Genomic DNA, 20801 nt, shown 5'->3' on the forward strand with positions numbered 1-20801 from the left:
CTACCACAGTCCAACCACATATCCAGGGTCAACTGTACTGTTCTAGGGAAATATACTGTTGTAGGTAGAGTATAGTGTAGCTTAAACAGCTGGCATAAACCACCCCCAAGCAGAAGCGTCACCAATAGACTCTCAATTCTTAAGCAAATCTTCTTTATTGTAGTACATAAGCACATAAGCACTGTCACGTTGGGAAAAGACCAAAGGTCCATCAAGCCCAGCACTCTGCCTCCGACAGTGGCCAATCCAGGCCCCAAGAACTTGGCAAAACCCCCAAATTTAATAATGATCAATGGACTTTTCCTTCAGGAATCTGTACGGACCCACTTTACTCAGAATAAACAAAGAAATTTCAACTTGCAGTTCAGTTGCTTGTAAAAGAATTGTGGCCTTCTGCCCACAGAGTCTGTATCTAGCCACCTCAGAGGCAAGGAGATGGCCAGAACTTCACCCCAGCTAAGAGAAAAAAGCTGTAATACTTAAAAAAAAAAAAAAATAATAAGGGGAAGAACTCTGGGAAAATCAATAGAGAATGACTTGGGGGAAAAGGTGAAAATTTTGATGGAATTACAGTAGATTAAGGAGGGATCTGCCCCCTAGAACAGCTGCTTATCACCGAGACATGCTAGGAAGACTGGGCTCTCTTACAGCCCACAAAGGCAGCAAATGGGCTCTCTCACAGCACACAAAGGCAGCAAATGGGCTCTCTCACAGCACACAAAGGCAGCGAGGGAGGGCTGGTGCTAGCTCAGAGCTGATAGCCAATAGGGAAAGCTCACAAGGAGTCAATTACAGGATACTGGAAACTATAGGAAAAGTAGTCCTCCCCTCCGAGGGACACCACCTTGCAGTGGTGGAGGGGCTTCTGTGTTTCAATGACTCAGAGGGCTATGCTGAAGGGTTACACATATCAGACAGGCCTCTGAGGAGAAACCAGACAAAGAGTGTCCCAAACTAGGAAGAGTGGAAAAATAGCGACCTGAAGCTCGTATGCTCAACGGCCCAGCTGTCCTCTGAAGTTTTGTCTTTGTTTACTTGAAATTTCCTCTCTGCAACTGCAGTTACCCTAACTGAGAGGAAGGGGACAATCGGGGGTCAGCCGCCAATGGCCAGAGTTTTGTCCCCTGTGCAGCAAGTGTGGGACCGCTGCGTGACACGCTGCCCAAGGTTGGCGAGTCCTTTGATTAGCGCCGGCGAAGGCGCATCGACACTCTTGGACCTGGCAACAACTTCATCACTCTCGAATCATTTAACCACCATGTCCAATGGAGTGGAGGAGTGAGTTAGGCGTCCATGCTGAAACGGAAGTCGTTTACAGCTGAACCCGAGTCAGTGGTGCCACTCCTAAACCCATAAGAGCTATCAGCTGGAAGGCGTTCCAGGACCTAACGGTGGTAGTAAATAACTTTGCTTCAGATATAATCTTATTAGTGAGCTACATGGATAACCTAATCGAACCCTTTGAGAAAGAAAAATTGATACAGCAAATGAAGTTCTACAGGAGTAGGAAATGGTTAAGATTTTGAAAATGATAATAGACCAGAAATCTGAACAAAATGATTATTATTACAGATGATTAATATTGAGATTGTTGTTTTCCCAGAGTTCCGGGTATGACTCCTAAAGATTTCCTCAGAAATATTTCCTGAAAATTTGGTTTTTTTCCTTTGTAATGATTCCTCTTAGTAATATAAATTATTACTTAGTAATATTAATTCAAAAGAAGTGAAGCCTGTGAAACTGGGATTACCTTAATCAGTAGGAATTGGATTAGAGACTCAAGTGTTCGCACTGTTAAATAATTTCTGGTTTTAAAAGAGGAAAAAATGAAATTAGGTGTATTATTTCTACTAATATATTGAACAATAAGTATGTTTCCAACAAAGTAAATTGAACATACACCGTTTTGGGTTTGAAGAAGCCAACCAGACAATCAATGTGGAATAATGATTCAGATAAATAATAACTGGGGATAATCAGGTTAATACCACATTTTTTCTGGTTTTCCTGTTTGCTGTTGTTTAATTGATCTCCTTGTCTTGTTTCACTCTCCCTATTTTGTGGTCTAAGGAAGAGTATAGAATTACCTGATTGAAATAATTCTTGTGTATTACTTTCTCTGTATTTCTGGCAAGTTATTTTATTGCTTGTAAATTTAAATTCTTATAAAAAAAAAGGAAATGTAGTCCCAATACACAGTGCTATCTATTACACAAACAATGCAATTAAATACAAATAATATTCATATTAAATATACATCACAATATACCCTGCCCTCCATGAATATGGGGGCAGAACACCAATATTATCAAGCAGTGCTGTCCTGAAGGACCGCGTGGGATTCAATTAGCTTTTACTAAGTGTATTAGTTTGACCCCTGAGGCAGGTAGTTGGTGCCGAAACACGGCCCGTGTCGGGTCTCTTGAAATAAAGGACTTTTCCATTGTTCCAGTCTTGCAGGCTCTTTGTGCTTATCCTATTTCATACCTGAAATTATCTTTCTGATTTCTGCAAATAAAGAAGAATTACATTTTCGTGCCTTCAGTGGAGAAAAACCGGGATTGGAATTGCCTCCCAAATGGGGTGGGTGGGGGGGGGACAAAGCCAGCTGGCAACCTTAGTTCAACACTCAGAAATTTTAGGGCTTTGTGTAGTTAGAACATTTTGCAAAGTATCCTCAAATATAGCAAACTTCCCCCTACCTCATGCTTATTTTTGTGAAAAATTTCCTAACTGAAAACAAATACATGAAACCTATTTATCAAACAGGAATAGTAATAAACAGTTTGATTAAAAAAAATAAACAAAAGAAACTATGGTATGCTGCATAAACATTTCAGTCAATCAGCGTATCCTCATTAACATTCACAATGTTGAACGCTCGGTCGCTATTATTTGATAGCTGCTGAAGTCAGCAGTGCCCATGAAATAGAAGGATGACCTGGTGATAACAGGAAAGATCTGTCTGCACTCCCAGCTCTAAGTAAATGCTCTGTCATAAGATTTACTGCCTTGTACCATCCACAGTCTCTCCTGAAATGGTTGCATCTATTTTACTGATATGCTGTGCTTGTAAGGCAATTTAATATTACTGTGTATGATACTGATTAATTGTATTTTCCCCATTTTTGCTGTACCCCACACCTTTGGTAATTCTCAGAAATGTGGAACACAAATCCAAATAAAAAAAAATTTCAAAGTAAATTACTATGTTCAGCAACATCCGCTGAGAAATCAATACACATTTATACAAAAGTTTTGTGTTTAGAGGCACTGATTGTTCTGAGTTTATGGTTATGTGTGTGTGCTGTATTTTCCTTGTTTATATTACAACACAACACACACATAGCTACCATTACATGTAAGCAATCAATCAATGCCCCTAACTACAATGAATATGCCCTAATCTACAGAAGTGGATAGAATCCCAATTCTTTTTACCACACTCCAGTAACCCTCAAAGACATACAGCTCATTTTAAGGAGCAATATTTTTCAAACACTAGCTTACATCAAACTGAGCGAGAATAGTCCCGCTGTGCAATCCTTCTGCCAGTTGAATCATGGACTCTCTCAGGGCGTTGTCATCCTGATGCACTCCATCCAATGGAGTCTTTTCTGGGATGTACTGGAAATCAGGCTCATTCTCTAGCTTTTCTTCCACCACATCGTAAACAGCTGCAGTAGGTATGCATATAGACACATTATTCAAGCTATTATTTACATAAATCCATATATGCCTGTGTATATGCATGTAGAATATATCCTGTTAAACTAACTTAATGCAGTGCAAAGAATACTGCTTGTATGTTATGTACATATTCCAAGAAAATACACTAATAGTAGTCTTCAAAAAAGGACAAAGACAAAAAGGCTTTCTTCTGGTATTTCTAAGTTAAAATGCAGGTTGAAAATGCTCCCTCCTCCTCCTCCTATGTGAAGGAAAAATTATACATACACACCTTTACTCACATACAAGGGAAAAGAATGTACAGTGATTGTATTTTCAAATCACCACATGTACTTCCCAGCATCTACTTTGCACCCGACTCCATTTGGGTGCAATAAAGTACAAAAAACACCAGTGTTAAGTGCACTGCCTAAATTTCCAAAGGGAATTCTATAGTGCAATTTGTTCTTTTCTGCTAATTTCCTTGATTCCTAGTCCAGACCGATAAGTTAAGCTGCCCTACAAGCACACAGAGGCAGAGACCATGGTTTTTCCAGTGATATTATCACAATAGGAGGGACAGTGCAGCCCTGAAATTGACAGTATTCTATTGTCAAAGTTGCAAGAAGATATAAGTTTCAGAACAAAATTCAACACTTAGACAATCCCTAAACAAAATTAATTCTGTGCAAGAATAAGACAGAGTCATGAATATTTTGCTACTGACCAGGAGAGGCAATGAAGGGAATGCCTATCAGCCACTACCTTCCTGGGTGGGTCCTAGACTGGTCTAGTAGAAATCAAGGGAAGGAAATTAGCAGGTAAGAACAAATTTCATCTTCCCTAGCACCATGCTATACCAGTGCAAACTGAAAGGATGAACCCAAGCTTCAAGACCTGGGTAGGGGAAGACAAGGATGACTCAGTAAGTGCCTTTCCAAAGGTAGCATCCTCTCTCACATGAAGAGCCAAACTATAGTTCTTGAAGAAATTCAGGGAGGCCCACACATCACTGCCCTACAAATATCTTCTTGAACTACAGTCCTGGCCTCAGTCCAGGAAGTCACCTGAGCCCTTGTAGAGTAGGCCCCAAATCCCTCCAGAATCAATCTTCAACTCAGAACACACAGAGACCAAATCACCTTGATCTAAAAGGGGTGAAATGCTTTGGAATCTGTCTCTTCCTTGCATAGGCTGCTAAACCAAACAAACCGCTGATTTGACTTGTGGAGTGAATTTGTGAACACATACATCCAGCTTGGGAAGGGAAGAATGTCCAACCACCTTCTGGGAAAGCTGGCACACCTGATTTATATGAAAGGGAGAAACCACCTTCAGCAAAAGGAAGGCATCATCTAAAAGTCCTCCATAAAGGACTCCATGGAGTGGAGGAGTGGCCTAGTGGTTAGGGTGGTGGACTTTGGTCCTGGGGAACTGAGTTTGATTCCCGGCACAGGCAGTTCCTTGTGACTCTGGGCAAGTCACTTAACCCTCCATTGCCCCATGTAAGCCGCATTGAGCCTGCCATGAGTGGGAAAGTGCGGGGTACAAATGTAACAACAACAATAAAGACTACTAAAAAAACAAAAAGAGGAGTGTGCAACTCCAAGGTGCATCTGACTGAACAATAACCCCCAGGAGGATTGTCTTTCAGTTTCTGGAGTACTGTTTTATACAAATCCTCCTTCAGTTGCTTCAGATATCCTGTAGTTACAGGCTTATAATACTCTAGTAGGCTATCTGGATAAAGGCCCCCCCCCCCCCCAGCCTTTCATATTTCCTCCCACTGATGGGATCTTAATTGGTCCTCAGTGATCTGCTGTTGGATCCCTTGCAACATTTAGGACCCTAAGCACCCTAGAGTGTCCTGAGAGCTTGTAGGTTCCCCCAGGAAGCCAGTTCCCACCCCCTTGCTAGAGGAGGATTTGGGGAGCTGGCAAGGATGACAGAGTAGCTACCTTGCTTGGCAGCTGATCTCCAGAAGAAGGGGATCTCTATATTGGGAGCCAGCTGTCACAGCCCTGGAACCTGACTGGCTGTGATGCTGGGAATCAATCTGCAGACTGTGGATTGCCTTTACTTAAGCTACCTATAGTAGGTGCCAGACACCACATGCCTCATACCTCCTAACATGATCCTGCATACTGGTCTCTTTCCTCTGCCTAAACACCCTAAGTTGTGCATTGGGAAATTCCTTACCATTAGCTACACAACTCTGAGGCCACTTCAGGATTCCCTTATTGCTATTTAAAGTGCTATGTCTCTTTTTAAAAATTCCACTTAACTTTATCCTGCTGAGGCAACGGCAAGCAAAGTCTCAAATGTGAAGCACAATGGAGAAATGGAGGGGGAAGGGGACTCAAGCCCCAGCTCCGATTCAACCCCGCCTCACTTGCTGGGAACCCAAAAGGCCACTGCAAGGAATCTTAACTCCAAGGGCCGAGACCAACAGATAGGTCCATAAGCCATAGGGAGGCTCCTGCTGCATGATCAAAGAGAAGGTCTGCAGACCAGACCCTGAGACATTCCCACCAACCTAGGGGACTCAACCTAACTGTGCCTCAGGGAGTCAGGCCTGGAAGAAAGCAAAAGCTGCTGTACCAGTCTATACTGTAACCATCTGCTAAAGGCAGAGAATACTGGCAAGTTCCACAGTTGCACCATTCCTTACAGTGTGATATCTCTGAAAAATTGCCATGGTCTCTGCCTCCACCTACTGGCAGGGTGATATAACCCATCCATCTAGACTAGTCTAGCAGGATAAGGAAAAACAATTTGGAAATTGCTTCCAGGAACACAGGAACAAACCAGAGGACTACAGAATTTCAAAACTGCCCTCACTATTCTCAATACAGTAAAGGCTGAGAAACAGAGTAGATCAGGCAAAACAAATGAAAACATTCTAGATGAAAAGAATCTCCAGGATTCCTTGCATTCTTTTTATAAACATATGCACTATGTGCCCTTTGCACTTTAGGGAGCTGAAAATTGTTAATAGTCTAAATAAAAACTAGAGGAAAAACAATCAGATCAATGTTCAGTTGTACTGGTCAGCTTTTTTTTTTTTTTTTTTAAATGCTGGCAACAGCGCTTAAAAAACAAACACATGTTATTTATTTATTGTGATTTATTAACTACCTTCATGGGGAGATTTACCCAAGGAGATGTACAACAGATATTGCTTGACAAACAACTTACATTGTGTTAACGGTGTAAAAATAGCAAAATGACCAAATGTAAGCATAAAATCTAATCAATGAGGTAAACCTGGAGATATTGTTATTACTAGGATTTAACTGGCATAACATGACACAGCATCAGAAAGATATATTAAAACACCACAGCAGAACATTCATATAACAAATATAATAAATGCCAGCAGAATACAAATGATACACCATAATAGGTAGCTTGGAAGAACATCACATAAGACAGATATGACACTCATAAGGTCGGCATTATACAAATGAAACACCTTAGCAGGAAAGCATTAGAACATTCAAATAACATAAGCGTGATGCTCACATCAGTACTATACAATGAAACATCTTAAAAGGCAGCCACAGGGGAAAATGCAGTTGGGACGTACAGACAGACAAGATGGGTAGGACAAAGGCATTCAGATAAGTAAATGGGTGACCAAAGTGGAGGTAAATTACATGTACAGTTGAATAAGTTCTGTGAAACTGGTCTCAGTTACAAGTTGTGTGGCAAGCTAGTTGAGATGTGGAGCAAGAAGATAGTTGCCACAGGCATTAAAGGTTGGGAGAAGAGCCGGCTTTCACCTGCTTCCTGAAATAGAGAAAGGTGTAGCCCCTTTGGGAGTGAGCTCCAGAGTATGGGGACTATATCTCAGAAGGCATGCTGGTGGGTATCATATTGTGCGATTTCATTTGATGAGAGTACAGGAGGAATGCCTTTGCTTTGCCCTGGCACTATCCTATAACTGCTAGAGAGTTTAAAAGGAATTTTTTTGAACTTCCGGCGGAGGCATGGAGCGGTGAGGACGCAGAGAACCACTGCTCCAGAGCGCCTCAGTTAATCTGCACGCGAATTGCCCCGTTTCCCGCCGTACGCGGAAAGCACTTCCATCGAGCATCTTAGAGGATAGCCCAGGAGCGTAGCGGAGCTCAGGGTAAAGCAGATGGCATCGAAAACGGCCCGCAAAGACGCAAAAGACAAAACCCGGACTGCCGAAAACAAAATGGCGGACAAGATCTCGCCGCCGCCGCCGGGTTCTCCCTGGGCGGCGGAGATAACGGAGGAGGTGAGGACGGCGGTCGAACAGGCGGTCGGCGTGAAGCTGCAACTCATCTTGGAAAAGTTAGAAGGCCTGGATGAGAGACATACCAAGATGATAACGGAGTTGCAGGCAGTACAACAGAGAGTGGGCCAAGCGGAGGAGGACATTTTAAAAGTCAAAGAGGATCTGCCGCGTGTACAAACGCGCCTCAAGGAGGTGGAGGCAAAGCTGGAAGATCTAGAGAATAGATCTCGGAGAAATAACCTCCGCCTCGTGGGGCTACCAGAGATTCTTCCTGAGCGGAATTTGTGCTCCTTCCTGGAAAAATGGCTTCCCGAGACCTTGGAAAATGCAGAGCTCGCTTCTTCTCTCCATGTGGAAAGAGCACACCGGCTCGGGCAAAAAAGAGAAGGCATGGGCAAGCCCAGAGTGATCATCTTCCGAATTCTAAACTATGCGCACAAGGCTCTGATTTTGCAAGCGATACGAGCGGGGAAAAATTTGGATTACCAGGGGAAGCGCATCCTGTGTTTTCAGGACTACTCCTCTGCAGTGTCGGCGGCAAGAAAAAGCTTTGCTCCGCTGTGCACTAAGCTTTTTGGATTAAAATACAAATTTAGCCTGCTGTATCCTGCCAAGCTTAAGATACTGGATAATGGCCAGACACTTTTCTTTGAAAGAGTTGAAGAAGCAAACATATACGTGGAAAAGATGCTGGCACAAAGACAGGACGGCTGAAGATCGGTAAGGAAATGAATCTGGGAAAGCCTAATAACAAAGACTTATCGGATGTTGCCGGTAAAGCAACGATGTTTATGGTTGTATTAGTTACTTGTTGGAATATGGACAGCGCAATAAAGCGAGAAAACAGACAGATAATACAGTATGGGAGAAATGGACATCATATAGAAGTTATCAGACTAGACTTATAAATCTATGAACAGGACTCAAAACCAATACTGCGGAGATCCTGAAAGAGATGTCGCTATAAGCAGCAGGTGGAAAATGGCTTTAGTCAGGACTTGACTGAAGGAGGCGCTCTAGCCGTGGTAACACCGGAAGATATGCCTCGAGGCATAAGCAAGGGTAGAGGGGGGCGGGGGAGGGCTGCGGGAGGGTAAAGTTGGAAGTAGGGGGGGGGGGGGGAGAATGTAAGGGGAGGGGGGGAGGGAACCTAAGATCTGTTACTGGATGTGGATTAAATGTGGTGGTATGGCTTGGATGGAGGAAGTTTTTCCGGGTAGGAGCCATGAGGACGACATTGCTTGGGGAGTGGAGGCTGGGACACTCTCCGGGCGTGATTATGAAGTTTTGCAACAACCTGTTAGAATATAGAATGTTAACACTGAATCAGGGGTAACATGAGTACATTACAAGTGATCACATGGAATGTGGGGGGCATACATTCCCCGGTTAAGAGACAAAAAATCCTGAAAGCCTTGAATGATAGGAAAGTATCTATAGCATTTTTGCAAGAGACACATCTCCCTAGGGAAGAACATGCCAAACTGAAGAGGTGGTGGGTAGGAGAATGGATTGATGCCCCAGCAGTTGGAAAGAAGGGTGGAGTAATTACGTTGATTAGGAAAGGGCTCAACGTAGAGATTAAGAAAGTATTGACCGATTCGGGAGGGAGGTATGTCCTGGCATCAGTCATAATAGAACGGCAACCATTGCTGCTAGGAAATATATACGCACCAAATAAAATTGATAAACGTTTTCACTCCCAACTCATAAGGAAAATACGGACACTGGGGGACATGCCAATTTTGATAGGAGGAGACATGAATGAAGTAATAGATCCCGAATTAGATAGATCTGCACCAACGGGAAGGGAACTTGCTAGAACAGAGAGGGGCGTGGCCCGCTTATGTAATACCCTCGACATAGTGGATGTGTGGAGAACTCTGCATCCAGTGGAGAGAGACTTTACGCATCTGTCCAGGGCCCACTCCACCATGTCTAGAATAGACTATATACTGTTATCACCTGAACTACTGACCAGGGTGGAGGGGGCTCATATTGGACCTATCATGATCTCGGACCATGAATGGGTGAAGGTGTGTTTGAGGGGAGGAGAGGGAAGGCCTCCATTAGGGTCCTGGCGTTTTCCAGCATTTCTGTATAGAGATAGCCACTTCCTGCCCTATTTGATGGAGAAGTGGCGGGACTATCGAGATAATAACATGCAACATGGGGATCCCATTCTTTTCTGGGAGTCTGCAAAGGCGGTCCTAAGGGGAGAAATTATATCTTATGTAGCTTTCAAAAGAAAGGTCAGAGACGGGGAGGTGGCCAGGTTAGAAAAGCAAGTGACATCGCTGAGGAGACAATACGGCCGAAGGCATTCACTGGCTATTAAAACACAATTATTAGAAGCGCAGCAGGCCTTAAATGAACTCCTACAGGAGAGAATACAGAAATCAAATACCTATTATAGATACCAACTCTATAGGTATGCGAATAAAAGTGGGAGGCTAATGGCTAAATTAGTTAACCAGAAAGCGGGAGCTACAAAAATTTTAACCATGAGATATGAGGGAGGCAAACGGACCCATAAAGACCATGAGATCAACGCTGTGCTAGCTGCGTTCTTTAAAAAGTTATATTCACGGCAAGAAGACTTAGTTACACCCAGTAGCACGTATTTAGATAGTATTGAGCTGCCACAGGTCTCGGAAGGAGATTTGGAAATTTTAAATGCTCCAGTGATGGCAGAGGAGATTGAATGGGTGGTTAAACAGAGCAAATTGAATAAAGCACCAGGACCAGATGGAATGCGGTCTGAGTTCTACAAGTTGTTAGGCGCGGAAATAAACCCAGTACTCACAGAGGTATTCAATACATCCTTACAGAGAGGTTGTTTACCGGCACATTCAAACAGGGCCCAAATTACCGTATTGCCAAAGCCTGGTAAACCAAGGGATTGCCCTGAATCCTACAGGCCAATATCGCTACTAAATGTAGAAACAAAAATGCTGGCCAAAATACTGGCAAATAGGTTATCACGATTCCTCCCTGCATTGGTGATGGAACCGCAGGTGGGGTTCACATGTGGTAGGGTGATAGCGAAAAACATGCGAAGGATTTGGGCAGCATTGGATAGAGTAAAGATGGAGAACACCCCAGCAATGCTAATAAGTTTCGATGCCGAAAAGGCATTCGACAGAGTAGGGCGGGAATTCCTTTTTGGGGTGCTAAAGGCATATGGTATTGCGGGATTCTTTACTAGTGCAGTGGAGGCGTTATATAACGAACCCAAAGCACAAGTTTATGCTAATGGGCAATTATCAGAGTGGTTCCCAATCCAGAGGGGCACAAGGCAGGGCTGTCCGCTATCGCCACTTCTCTTTATCCTAGCGATGGATCCGCTATTAAGGGAAATACAGAGTAATGCAGACATTAAAGGGGTCCAGATCAGAGGCATCACATTTAAGACAGCGGCCTTTGCGGATGACCTCCTGGTGTTACTAACAGAACCCCGAAGCTCATTACCATATTTGCTGGAAAGCTTGCGGGAGTACGGGGACTTCTCTGGCTTTAAATTAAACTACTTAAAATCGGAAGCCCTGGCAAACACGGAAGAACTAAAAAGTGGTTGGGGTGCAGAGTTCCCTCTTCGGTGGGCTCCAGGAGAGTTTAGGTATTTAGGCACCCAGTTAGCTATGGATACTCGGCAACTCTATGCCCTTAATGTAGCACGGTTACTAAAGGATACGAAGGATCAGTTGTCTAGGTGGTCGGCCCTGCCTCTGTCGCTCATGGGCAGAATACATGCATATCGCATGATAATATTCCCTCGGTGGCTATACATAATGCAGGCTATGCCGATCAGACTTCTGAGAAAAGATCTGGTACTACTCAGAAGACTGGTGGTTTCATTTTGTTGGGCCGGGAAAAAACCTAAGGTGAAGTGGCAACATTTGGTGGGGGCTCAGAAGCATGGAGGTTTAGGATTGCCAGATGTGCAGAAATATAATAAGGCCTGCTTATTGCGCCACCTTAGAGATTGGATCTTGGGAACCAACACTTATACAGATATAGATCTAGAGAAAGCATACTTTCACCCATGGCATGTGAATTACCTGTTACATGTGACTCAGAAAAAGATGCCCATACGGGTTAGGCACAGCATACTATTAGACCCTTTGAGATGGGTATGGAAAGACTTGTTGGAAGGATGGGGACAAAACCCGACCAGCAGCATCTTATTGCCGCTGCAGGGTAATGACGACTTCTCACCAGGTAGAGACAATAATATTTTCCGGCGACTCAAGGAACAAGGAGTCACTCTCCTGGAGAGTTTTATTAGGGAGGAGGGGGTGCTGCTGACAACACAAGAATTCATGAGTACCAGTTCAGGGGGTTTAATGACGCTTTTTGCCTACCACCAGCTTCTTCATTATGTACAAAGCCTTCCAAGAGACAGTCTGCATCCTAGTTTTGGGAGGAAGTTGAGGGAGTTTTTAGAGGGTGATGCAGCGGGGCAAGTTTCAGTCTCCTGGTTCTGTAGACTTATGGAGAATGCTCAACCACCAAGGGAAGTAGCAGAAGTAGCAGCACGTTGGAGTATAGACATACAGAAACCAATACCTGAGATACTTATACGACGGTCATTGATGGGGGTTCCTAAAATAGTACATAGTGCAGAACTTCAAGAATGTCAATTTAGAACGGTACATAGAGCATATTTTTCCCAGAGGAGAGCCTATCATGCAGGAGTGGTGGAGGAAGACAACTGCCTTAAATGTAGGCAGCCACGAGCCTCATTTACACACTGCATCTGGCTCTGCAGATATGTTAAATCATTCTGGAAGAAAGTGGAGAACTTTCTTAGAGGGGTCCTGGGGCATAGGACACGGGTCACATTTGAACGTATGATGTTTAATGTAGAGGGACAAGAGGGAGGGGGAAACAAGGAAGCCCAGCTGCTGACAAATAAAGCCTGTATAGTGGGGAAAAAATGTATACTTAATGGATGGGTATCAGACATACCTCCCTCTTATTGGGGCTGGAGGAATATGCTACACCAGCTTATGCTTTGGGAGGCTAGAGGGGCGAGATTGTCACCAAAAAGACAGAGGAAATTCTTGGGAATATGGCAACCTTACCTTAACAGCATATCCAGTAGAGCTCGCAGCCAAGTTCTGAATAGATTACCGGGGAATACAATGAGGGAAGGGGATTGTTAAACACTGTTGGTCTTTTTTTTTGTTTTTTTTATCTGTGTTCATCAATACCTAAGTTGTTCAAATGGGTTACATGTAGCTGGTATCCAAATAATAAACGGTGGATCTTAGGGGTGGGGATTGGGTTGGGGGAAGAAGAAATGTAAAATATTGATGAAGAGAATGTTACTATGCTCTTTTGTGAATGTTCTGGTTTCACTGCTCAGTACATGGAGCTTGTTGGTTGTTTATCTTGTCGTATCATCAATAAAAAATTGTTGAAACTAAAAAGGAATTTTTGATGGCACAATCCATATCAAGGGCAACGCCATAAAGCGGCACCTCCTTTTGGGTACACCAATGCAGAAGCACAGGGAGCGCTAATTCTATATCAAGGCAAACCTGAATTGGTGAACCCAAAAGAAAGGCACACCCATTTATGTCACTGGCAGGAGTGAGTGACCTCACCTAAACACTGTGCCACTCGATGACCGCATCTGATGGTATTCTCTAAGATGCGCATGTTGATGGTGGACATACCTATGGTCCACCTATGTGTTCACCCCCTTTGTAGGTGCGATTATCTCCCAGTTGGTGAGATGTCATATGTGTGTGCCCGATGCAAAGAGCTCCTAGCTCTCAGAGAACGTGTCCGTTCTCTTGAGGCTAGAGTAGCAGACTTTGTGGAAATGAGGGAGACAGAGAGGTACATAGAGGAGACCTACAGGGATGTTGTAGAGAAGTCCCACCTCCAGTCAGGTAGCCTTTGTACTACCTTGGAGGAGGGAGGTCTCCTAGAAGGAGAACATCACCCTGGTGAAGTAGGAAGTACTCCTGAAGCCAGGACCTGCCCACAAGGGGATGTACTATCCTCTCGCACCGAGGATACGTCTCTAAGTGCGGACCGGGAGGGAAAGGTTAGGACAGCTGTTGTAGTTGGTGATTCGATCATTAGGCATATAGATAGCTGGGTGGCTGGAGGAAGTGAGGATCGCCTGGTGACTTGCCTGCCTGGTGTGAAGGTGGCGGACCTCACGCATCACCTAGATAAAATTTTAGATAATGCTGGGGAGGAGCCGGCTATCTTGGTACATGTGGGTACCAATGACATAGAAAAATATGGGAGAGAGGTTCTGGAAGCCAAATTTAGGCTCTTAGTTAGAAAGCTCAAATCCAGATATTCTAGAGTAGCATTTTCTGAAATGCTACCCGTCCCATGCGCAGGGCCCAAGAGACAGGCAGAGCTCCGGAGTCTCAATGCGTGGATGAGACGATGGTGTAGGGAGGAGGGTTTTAGATTTGTTAGGAACTGGGCAACATTCTGGGGAAGGGGGAGCCTATTCCGAAAGGATGGGCTCCACCTTAACCAGGGTGGGACCAGGCTGCTGGCATCGGCATTTAAAAAGGAGATAGAGCAGCTTTTAAACTAGAAACGGGGGAAAGACTGACAGTCGCTCAAAAGCGCATGGTTCATGATAAGGTATCTTTCAAAGATATCACCAAAACAGGGAAAATAGGGTATCCTGATAGTGAGGTTGCAAAAGAGACCGTAGTAGACCAGGTGTCCTTAAATAAAAATAAAAATCAGAGAAAAGATTGCAAATTAATACTGTCAAATACTAAGATCACGTAAATAGGAACAACAAACATACTTTGAAATGTCTATATGCGAATGCCAGGAGCCTAAGAAATAAGATGGGAGAGTTAGAATATATTGCACTAAATGAAAAATTAGATATATTAGGCATCTCTGAGATCCGGTGGAAGGAGGATAACCAGTTGGACACTGTCATACCAGGGTACAAATTATATCGTAGTGATAAGATGAATTGAATTGGTGGAGGGTAGCATTGTAAATTAACGAGAGCCTTGAATCAAATAGATCGAAAATTCTGCAGGAAACAAAACACTTCTTGGAATCACTGTGGATTGAAATTCCATGTGTAAAGGGGGAAAGGATAGTGATAGGAGTGTACTACCATCTGCTTGGCAGGATGAACAGACGGATGCAGACATGTTACAGGAAATTAGGGACGCGAACAAACTGGGAAACACAATAATAATGGATGATTTCAATTACCCTGATATTTACTAGGTAAATGTAACATTGGGCATGCTAGGGAGGTAAAATTCCTTGATGAAATCAAGGACAGCTTTATGGAGCAGCTGGTACAGGAGCCGACGAGAGAAGGAAAAATTCTAGACCTAGTCCTTAGTGGGGCGCTTGTTCTGGTGCGGGAGGTAATGGTGCTGGGGCCGCTTGATAACAGTGATCATAATATGATTGGATTTGATATTAGCTTTGAAGTATACATAGAAAATCAAATACATTAGTGTTTAACTTTAAAAAAGGAGACTATGATAAAATGAGAAGAACGGTAGAAAAAAAACTTAGAGGAGCAGCTGTGAGGGTCAAAAATTTACATCAGGCGTGGATACAGTTGAAAAACCATCCTGGAAGCCCAGGCCAAATATATTCAGCGTATTAAAAAAGGAGGGCGGAAGCCCAAACGACAGCCGGTGTGGTTAAAAAGTGAGGTGAAGGATGCTATTAGAGCTAAAAGAAAATCATTCAGAAAATGGAAGAAGGAACCGACTGAAAAGAATAAGAAACAGCATAAGGAATGTTAAGTAAAATGCAAAGCGCTGATAAGGAAGGCTAAGAGGGACTTCGAAAAAAAGATTGCATTGGAGGCAAAAACACATAGTAAATTTTTTTTTAGGTATATTAAAAGCAGGAAGCCGGCCAAAGAATCGGTTGGACCGCTAGATGACCAAGGAGTAAAAGAGGCGATCAGGGAAGACAAAGCCGTAGCGGAGAGATTAAATGAATTCTTTGCTTCGGTCTTCACCGAGGAAGAATTGGGTGGGATATTGGTGCCGGAAATGGTATTCGAAGCTGACGAGTCGAAGAAACTTAATGAATTCTCTGTAAACCTGGAGGATGTAATGGGGCAGTTCTACAAACTGAAGAGTAGCAAATCTCCTGAGAATGAAGGTGCTACATACAAATCACTTACCATTGGGTCGCACCAGCAATACAAGCTCCCCCGAGTGTCTCTCACAACTAGCTTTAATAAACATGACAACTTGATCATGTGTGTGTTCCGAAATATCTCTGCCGTTGATCAGTACAACCTGATCCCCTTCATTTAACCGAGGGATGCAGAGGTCAGCCTGCAACAGGAGGAAGAGGACAGTTTTATTACCTGATGCATATGAAACACTGCCAAGTCATTTATCATGTTGTCAAGAGGTAACATGGATTTTACCATAAACATTATTCTTGTTTCCTCTCAATGGAAAAGACTGAAAATTATTTAGAAGTTACAAAGCAATGGATTACAGCAATGTCATTTATGCTGGCTGTCAAAAAGGTCTTTTGAGGAGGATTCAGACTATACAGAATACAGCTGCAAGATTAATTTTTTACACTCATAAATATGGTAAGAGTTTCTCCATTGGTGCAGTGGAGGCTCAAATTCAATTCCAGGTATGCATTATAGTTCATAAAATCTCCAGAATATTTGCTTGGCTGGGTCCAAATGATTAATAAAGACAGAGGCCTTAGAGATAATTTTTTACTTCATTATCCTAGGTCAACCAAATTGAAAAATTAAGACCATTTAATCTGTGAGATTTATGTTTCAAGTCCAGCTGCTATGACATTCTCTCCCTGTACAATTAATAAAAATGCAGAGTTTATTTACTTTTTGAAAAGCCCTAAAAGCTTTTTTTTTTTTTTTTAAAGAGGTTTTTATGATTAGAACACGTTTTTTCCCCTTTCTTTTAATATGTATTAACTGACTAGTTGTTAATTCGCAGGATCTGCCTGTTGCTTCCAGTTGAGATCCGCACTGAACTCTTCTGGGTAGTTTAAGAATATAAGAAGTAAAGTAAACAGGATATGCTTTCCTTTTGTTTATTTTTTTAAACACCTCTGTTGAAAATAAGACATTATAAGGTATGTAAAAAATAAATCATGATGTCCTTTTAAGTATTTTAAAAGTGTGCTAAGATTTCAATTGCACATAATTTACTAAAATTGTATATACCATATTCCATAAAACACTAAGTGGTTAGAACTAAAGGGGTCCTTTTACTAAGCTGTGGTAAAAAAGGCCCTGTGGTAGTGGTAGGGACCATTTTTCCTGCGTGCCGAGGTCCTTTTTAGTGCAGCAGTTAAAAAGCGCCACCCCCCCAAAAGGCCATGAAATATGATTATTTTTACCGCACGACTATGCGGGAGGGGGGGGTGCCCTTACTGCCACCCATTGAGGTGGCAGTAACCTGGCAGTTCTATTACTACGGGTTAGTGCCACGCTAGAAATTAGGGAATATTTTCCGGCATGCCAGAAATGGCATGAGCTCGAACCGGAACTACTGCCCCCAAATTTTGAGCATCCAGCATACGCTACATTGCAATAGTCCAGCTGGGATAGTAAGAGTGTCTGAACTAACAGACAAAATATGGACAGTTAAAAGTATTTTTTAATGGCCCTTAACTTTTTCAACAGAAAAAAATATAATTTTTTTCTTAACTTATTGACCTGTTGGTCCATGCTGAGTTGACTATCTAATTGTACTCCCAAGACCTGTGCTGAGGATTCGAGAGTGTAATTATTATTCTTGAAGACAAGTGACAAATTGTTAAATATCTTGTCAGTAGGACTGATCCAGAGGACTTTAGCTTTCTCTTTATTATGCTTCGAGCTATGGTATGAAACCCAGTTTCCCACCAGGGAATAGAACTGAAATATCATTGGTGTATATATAGCATTTAGCATTGATTTTGTCCAGCTCCACTCCCAGGACTGAATTAAAAGATTAAGTAAAACAGGTGACAACAGAGATCCCTGAGGGATGCGGCATTTAACCTTCCAAATACTATATATTGTGCTCTGGGCAAGTCACTTAACTCTCCATTGCCCCGGTACAAAATAGGTACCTGAATATATGTAAACCGCTTTAAACATAGTTGCAAAAACCTCAGAAAGGCGGTATTATCAAGTCCCAATTCCCTTTATCTTCACATTATAAAACCTGTGGGAGACAAAACCACTGAACCATTTTAGAACGCATCCTGAGATGCCAAATCCATCCAAGATGTGCAGCAAAATTTCATGGTCCTCAAGGTCAAATACACTTGAGAGATCAAATTGAATAACTACTAATCGCCGACCTAAGCTTAGCAATGATTTACAGTAAGTTATCAGAGAACCTATTACAGCCTCTATGTTTAAGCCCTTTCAGATCCCAGATCGAATAGGATTTATTTATTTCAGTATTTATATACTACTTAGACCTAAGAGGTTTACAATTTTTTTTTTCAGGTACTGGTACTGTCCCTAATGCACTCGCAATCAAGTATATTATATTGTACCTGGGGCAATGGAGAGCTAGGTGATTTGCCCAGGGTCACAAGGAGATGGCAGGGGGAATTGAACCTGGTTCCCCAGGATCTCAACCCACTGCTGACCATTAAGCAGCAGCGGCAATCAAACCCATTTCCCTAGATCTGCAACCCACTGCACTAACCATTAGGCCACTCCTCTACTCCGATATTATAATTTTTAAGGTAATCCTCCAACTGTTTAGTGACCCAACCCTGCACGAGGAATCGACGCTATCTGTAGTTTGCTACATCTTGCTAGCTTTGTTAATGTGTAGGATAGGGGTCGGGACAATATCATCCCTGTGATTTAATATACTTTCTTTTTTTTTTTAATCTTTTTTTATTGGGAACAAGCAGAGCTTTCCAATACAAACATACAGCAATTGTTTTAGGTCGGACTAAGAAGAATTCAGACCATATTTTATCCACTGGGGTATCAGTAGTTGCAGGGAAACATTCAGCCACTAAGTCCAGCGCTGATTCTCCAGTGACCAGAAGGGTAGACAAAGATCAGTGCCTCTGGTTTGCTTATAAGCTAGTAACTTCTATGGTGCCCCAGATACCATAAATAAAACAAATGTCTTGAACAAATTAGCTTTTCAGAGTCAGCATTAGCCCTTTAAGCAATTGAGTGAAGCTACAGACAGGAAGGAAAATACCAATAAAACAGAACTGTACCTCAGTAGAGGCTAGACTTGTTACTTAACCAAATATATTTGCTTATTTATACAATGTTAAGAAATATGACAGTGTCCTGTGACCATTTGCAGGTTTCCACAGTTTAAGTGCATGGCATAAAATCAGTACAGAGACTTCATGATTTTCTAGTTCTTACAAATTAAGCACAAAACAATTGTCAGTCGCCAGCCAACCAGTTATGCGACTCAGGGGCCTGCTGAAATTTAACAGCTGTTAAGTGAAAGTTAAAGGATTTGACTTTCTAAAAGGTATTCTTGGTAGCAAGCTCAGTTGACAGCTGCCCTTCGGACCAGTGCTTCTAAAATGAGCCCCATACAATTTTCTAACAATGAGTCCTTTACCAGGAGCATTATCACTTAAGTAGAGACTACCACAATGTATTACTTTTGTAATTAAACTTCAGTCAGCAAAATGTATTGAAGCACCACTTAAACATAACTGCCTCCTGTGACTCTGGAAGAACAGCAGCTCAGCACAAAGTACAACGTATTTGATGATGAACTCTGAAACAACTTGAGGTTATACCAATAGAACACTTAACATAATATCCCAGTGCAACAATGCCCCACAAGAATCTGAATGCAAACCCTTTATCTTGGCTTACACAAAGTCCCCGCACTTCTTTCTCCTAAAGTCTGTTGATGATCGAAGAATAAGGCAGATAGATTTAATTTTGGGAAATGTTGAAAACATAATAGCTCTTACTTCTTTTTCAGCAATGATTTACTGGAGAGAAATGTACATAAATGTTGAAGTTCAGTGACAAGCTTTGTCTTGCAAATATCATGCCTGTTGCTCTGACGTGACCTGACTCTCCTCAAAAGTGCTAGACTTCATAGTAGTGCTATATGTTTATATTTGTTTATTAAAACTTTCTATACCATTCTAGCTGACTGGCAGATCTGGGCGGTTTATAAATCTAAAAATATAGACTTACATAATGTTTGTATCAGGGTCTGATGTCAGAAGAAGGCGGAACTGAGCGAAGGGAAGACTGACACGTCGGGGCGGGAGAACGCCGCCTCCTCACTAATGCTACGCTGCCGCCGGAAAGAGGTAAATTTAAACAAAAAAAAAAAAAAAAAAAGAAAAGGATCTGGGGAGAAGAGGGCGAGATAAGCATGGTGCGGCGGGGCGCCCCCCAGAGGATGGCACCCTCCTGCCATGCTTACCTCGCTTACCGTGTTGGCACGGCCCTGGTTTGTATTATCAACGGAACAAGTGTGATGATTCTTATATCTTACTAAGCATTTTTTAAATGTCTGTTTCTTCAACTTACAGATGTTCCTGGAGCCACCCTGGATACAATTACAGGCATTTTCTGATCATAGCCTCCCTTTGGGAAAAAAAGAAACATGGATATAAAATCAAAAGATGCAACTTCTATTATCTTTTTTTTTTTGTAAAAAGTATACATTCCCCATTCTCATGGAGCCAGCATTATGGTGACCGGATTCTTATAGACAGGATAGTTGGATGAAAGATTCTTTGTGGGGGTGTCCACGTATACAACCACTCAGTGGTGTGCTGGAGCAGGCTTTCACGGGCTCGCAAGAGCCGGTTGTTAAGTTTTTAAGAATTTTGGGAGCCGGTTGTTAAAGTAGGGCCCTCCATGGCTACTTTAACA

General features: G+C 42.6%; 1 protein-coding gene across 4 annotated transcripts in view; it reads right to left on the reverse strand.

The window, feature by feature from the left end:
• The window catches only part of PTPN4 (protein tyrosine phosphatase non-receptor type 4), a 340947-nt gene that overhangs the window by 48594 nt on the left and 271552 nt on the right, over positions 1–20801 (reverse strand). For all 4 annotated transcript variants that reach the window (XM_030209948.1, XM_030209949.1, XM_030209947.1 and 1 more), the window contains 3 exons: positions 20454–20510; positions 16101–16257; positions 3511–3677 (listed from right to left, as the gene is read on the reverse strand). In XM_030209948.1, coding sequence (XP_030065808.1) covers positions 3511–3677; positions 16101–16257; positions 20454–20510 — 381 coding nt within the window. The remainder of the gene's footprint in view (positions 1–3510; positions 3678–16100; positions 16258–20453; positions 20511–20801) is intronic.

Source organism: Microcaecilia unicolor, chromosome 7 (genome assembly GCF_901765095.1).
Source record: "Microcaecilia unicolor chromosome 7, aMicUni1.1, whole genome shotgun sequence".
NCBI lineage: Eukaryota > Metazoa > Chordata > Amphibia > Gymnophiona > Siphonopidae > Microcaecilia > Microcaecilia unicolor.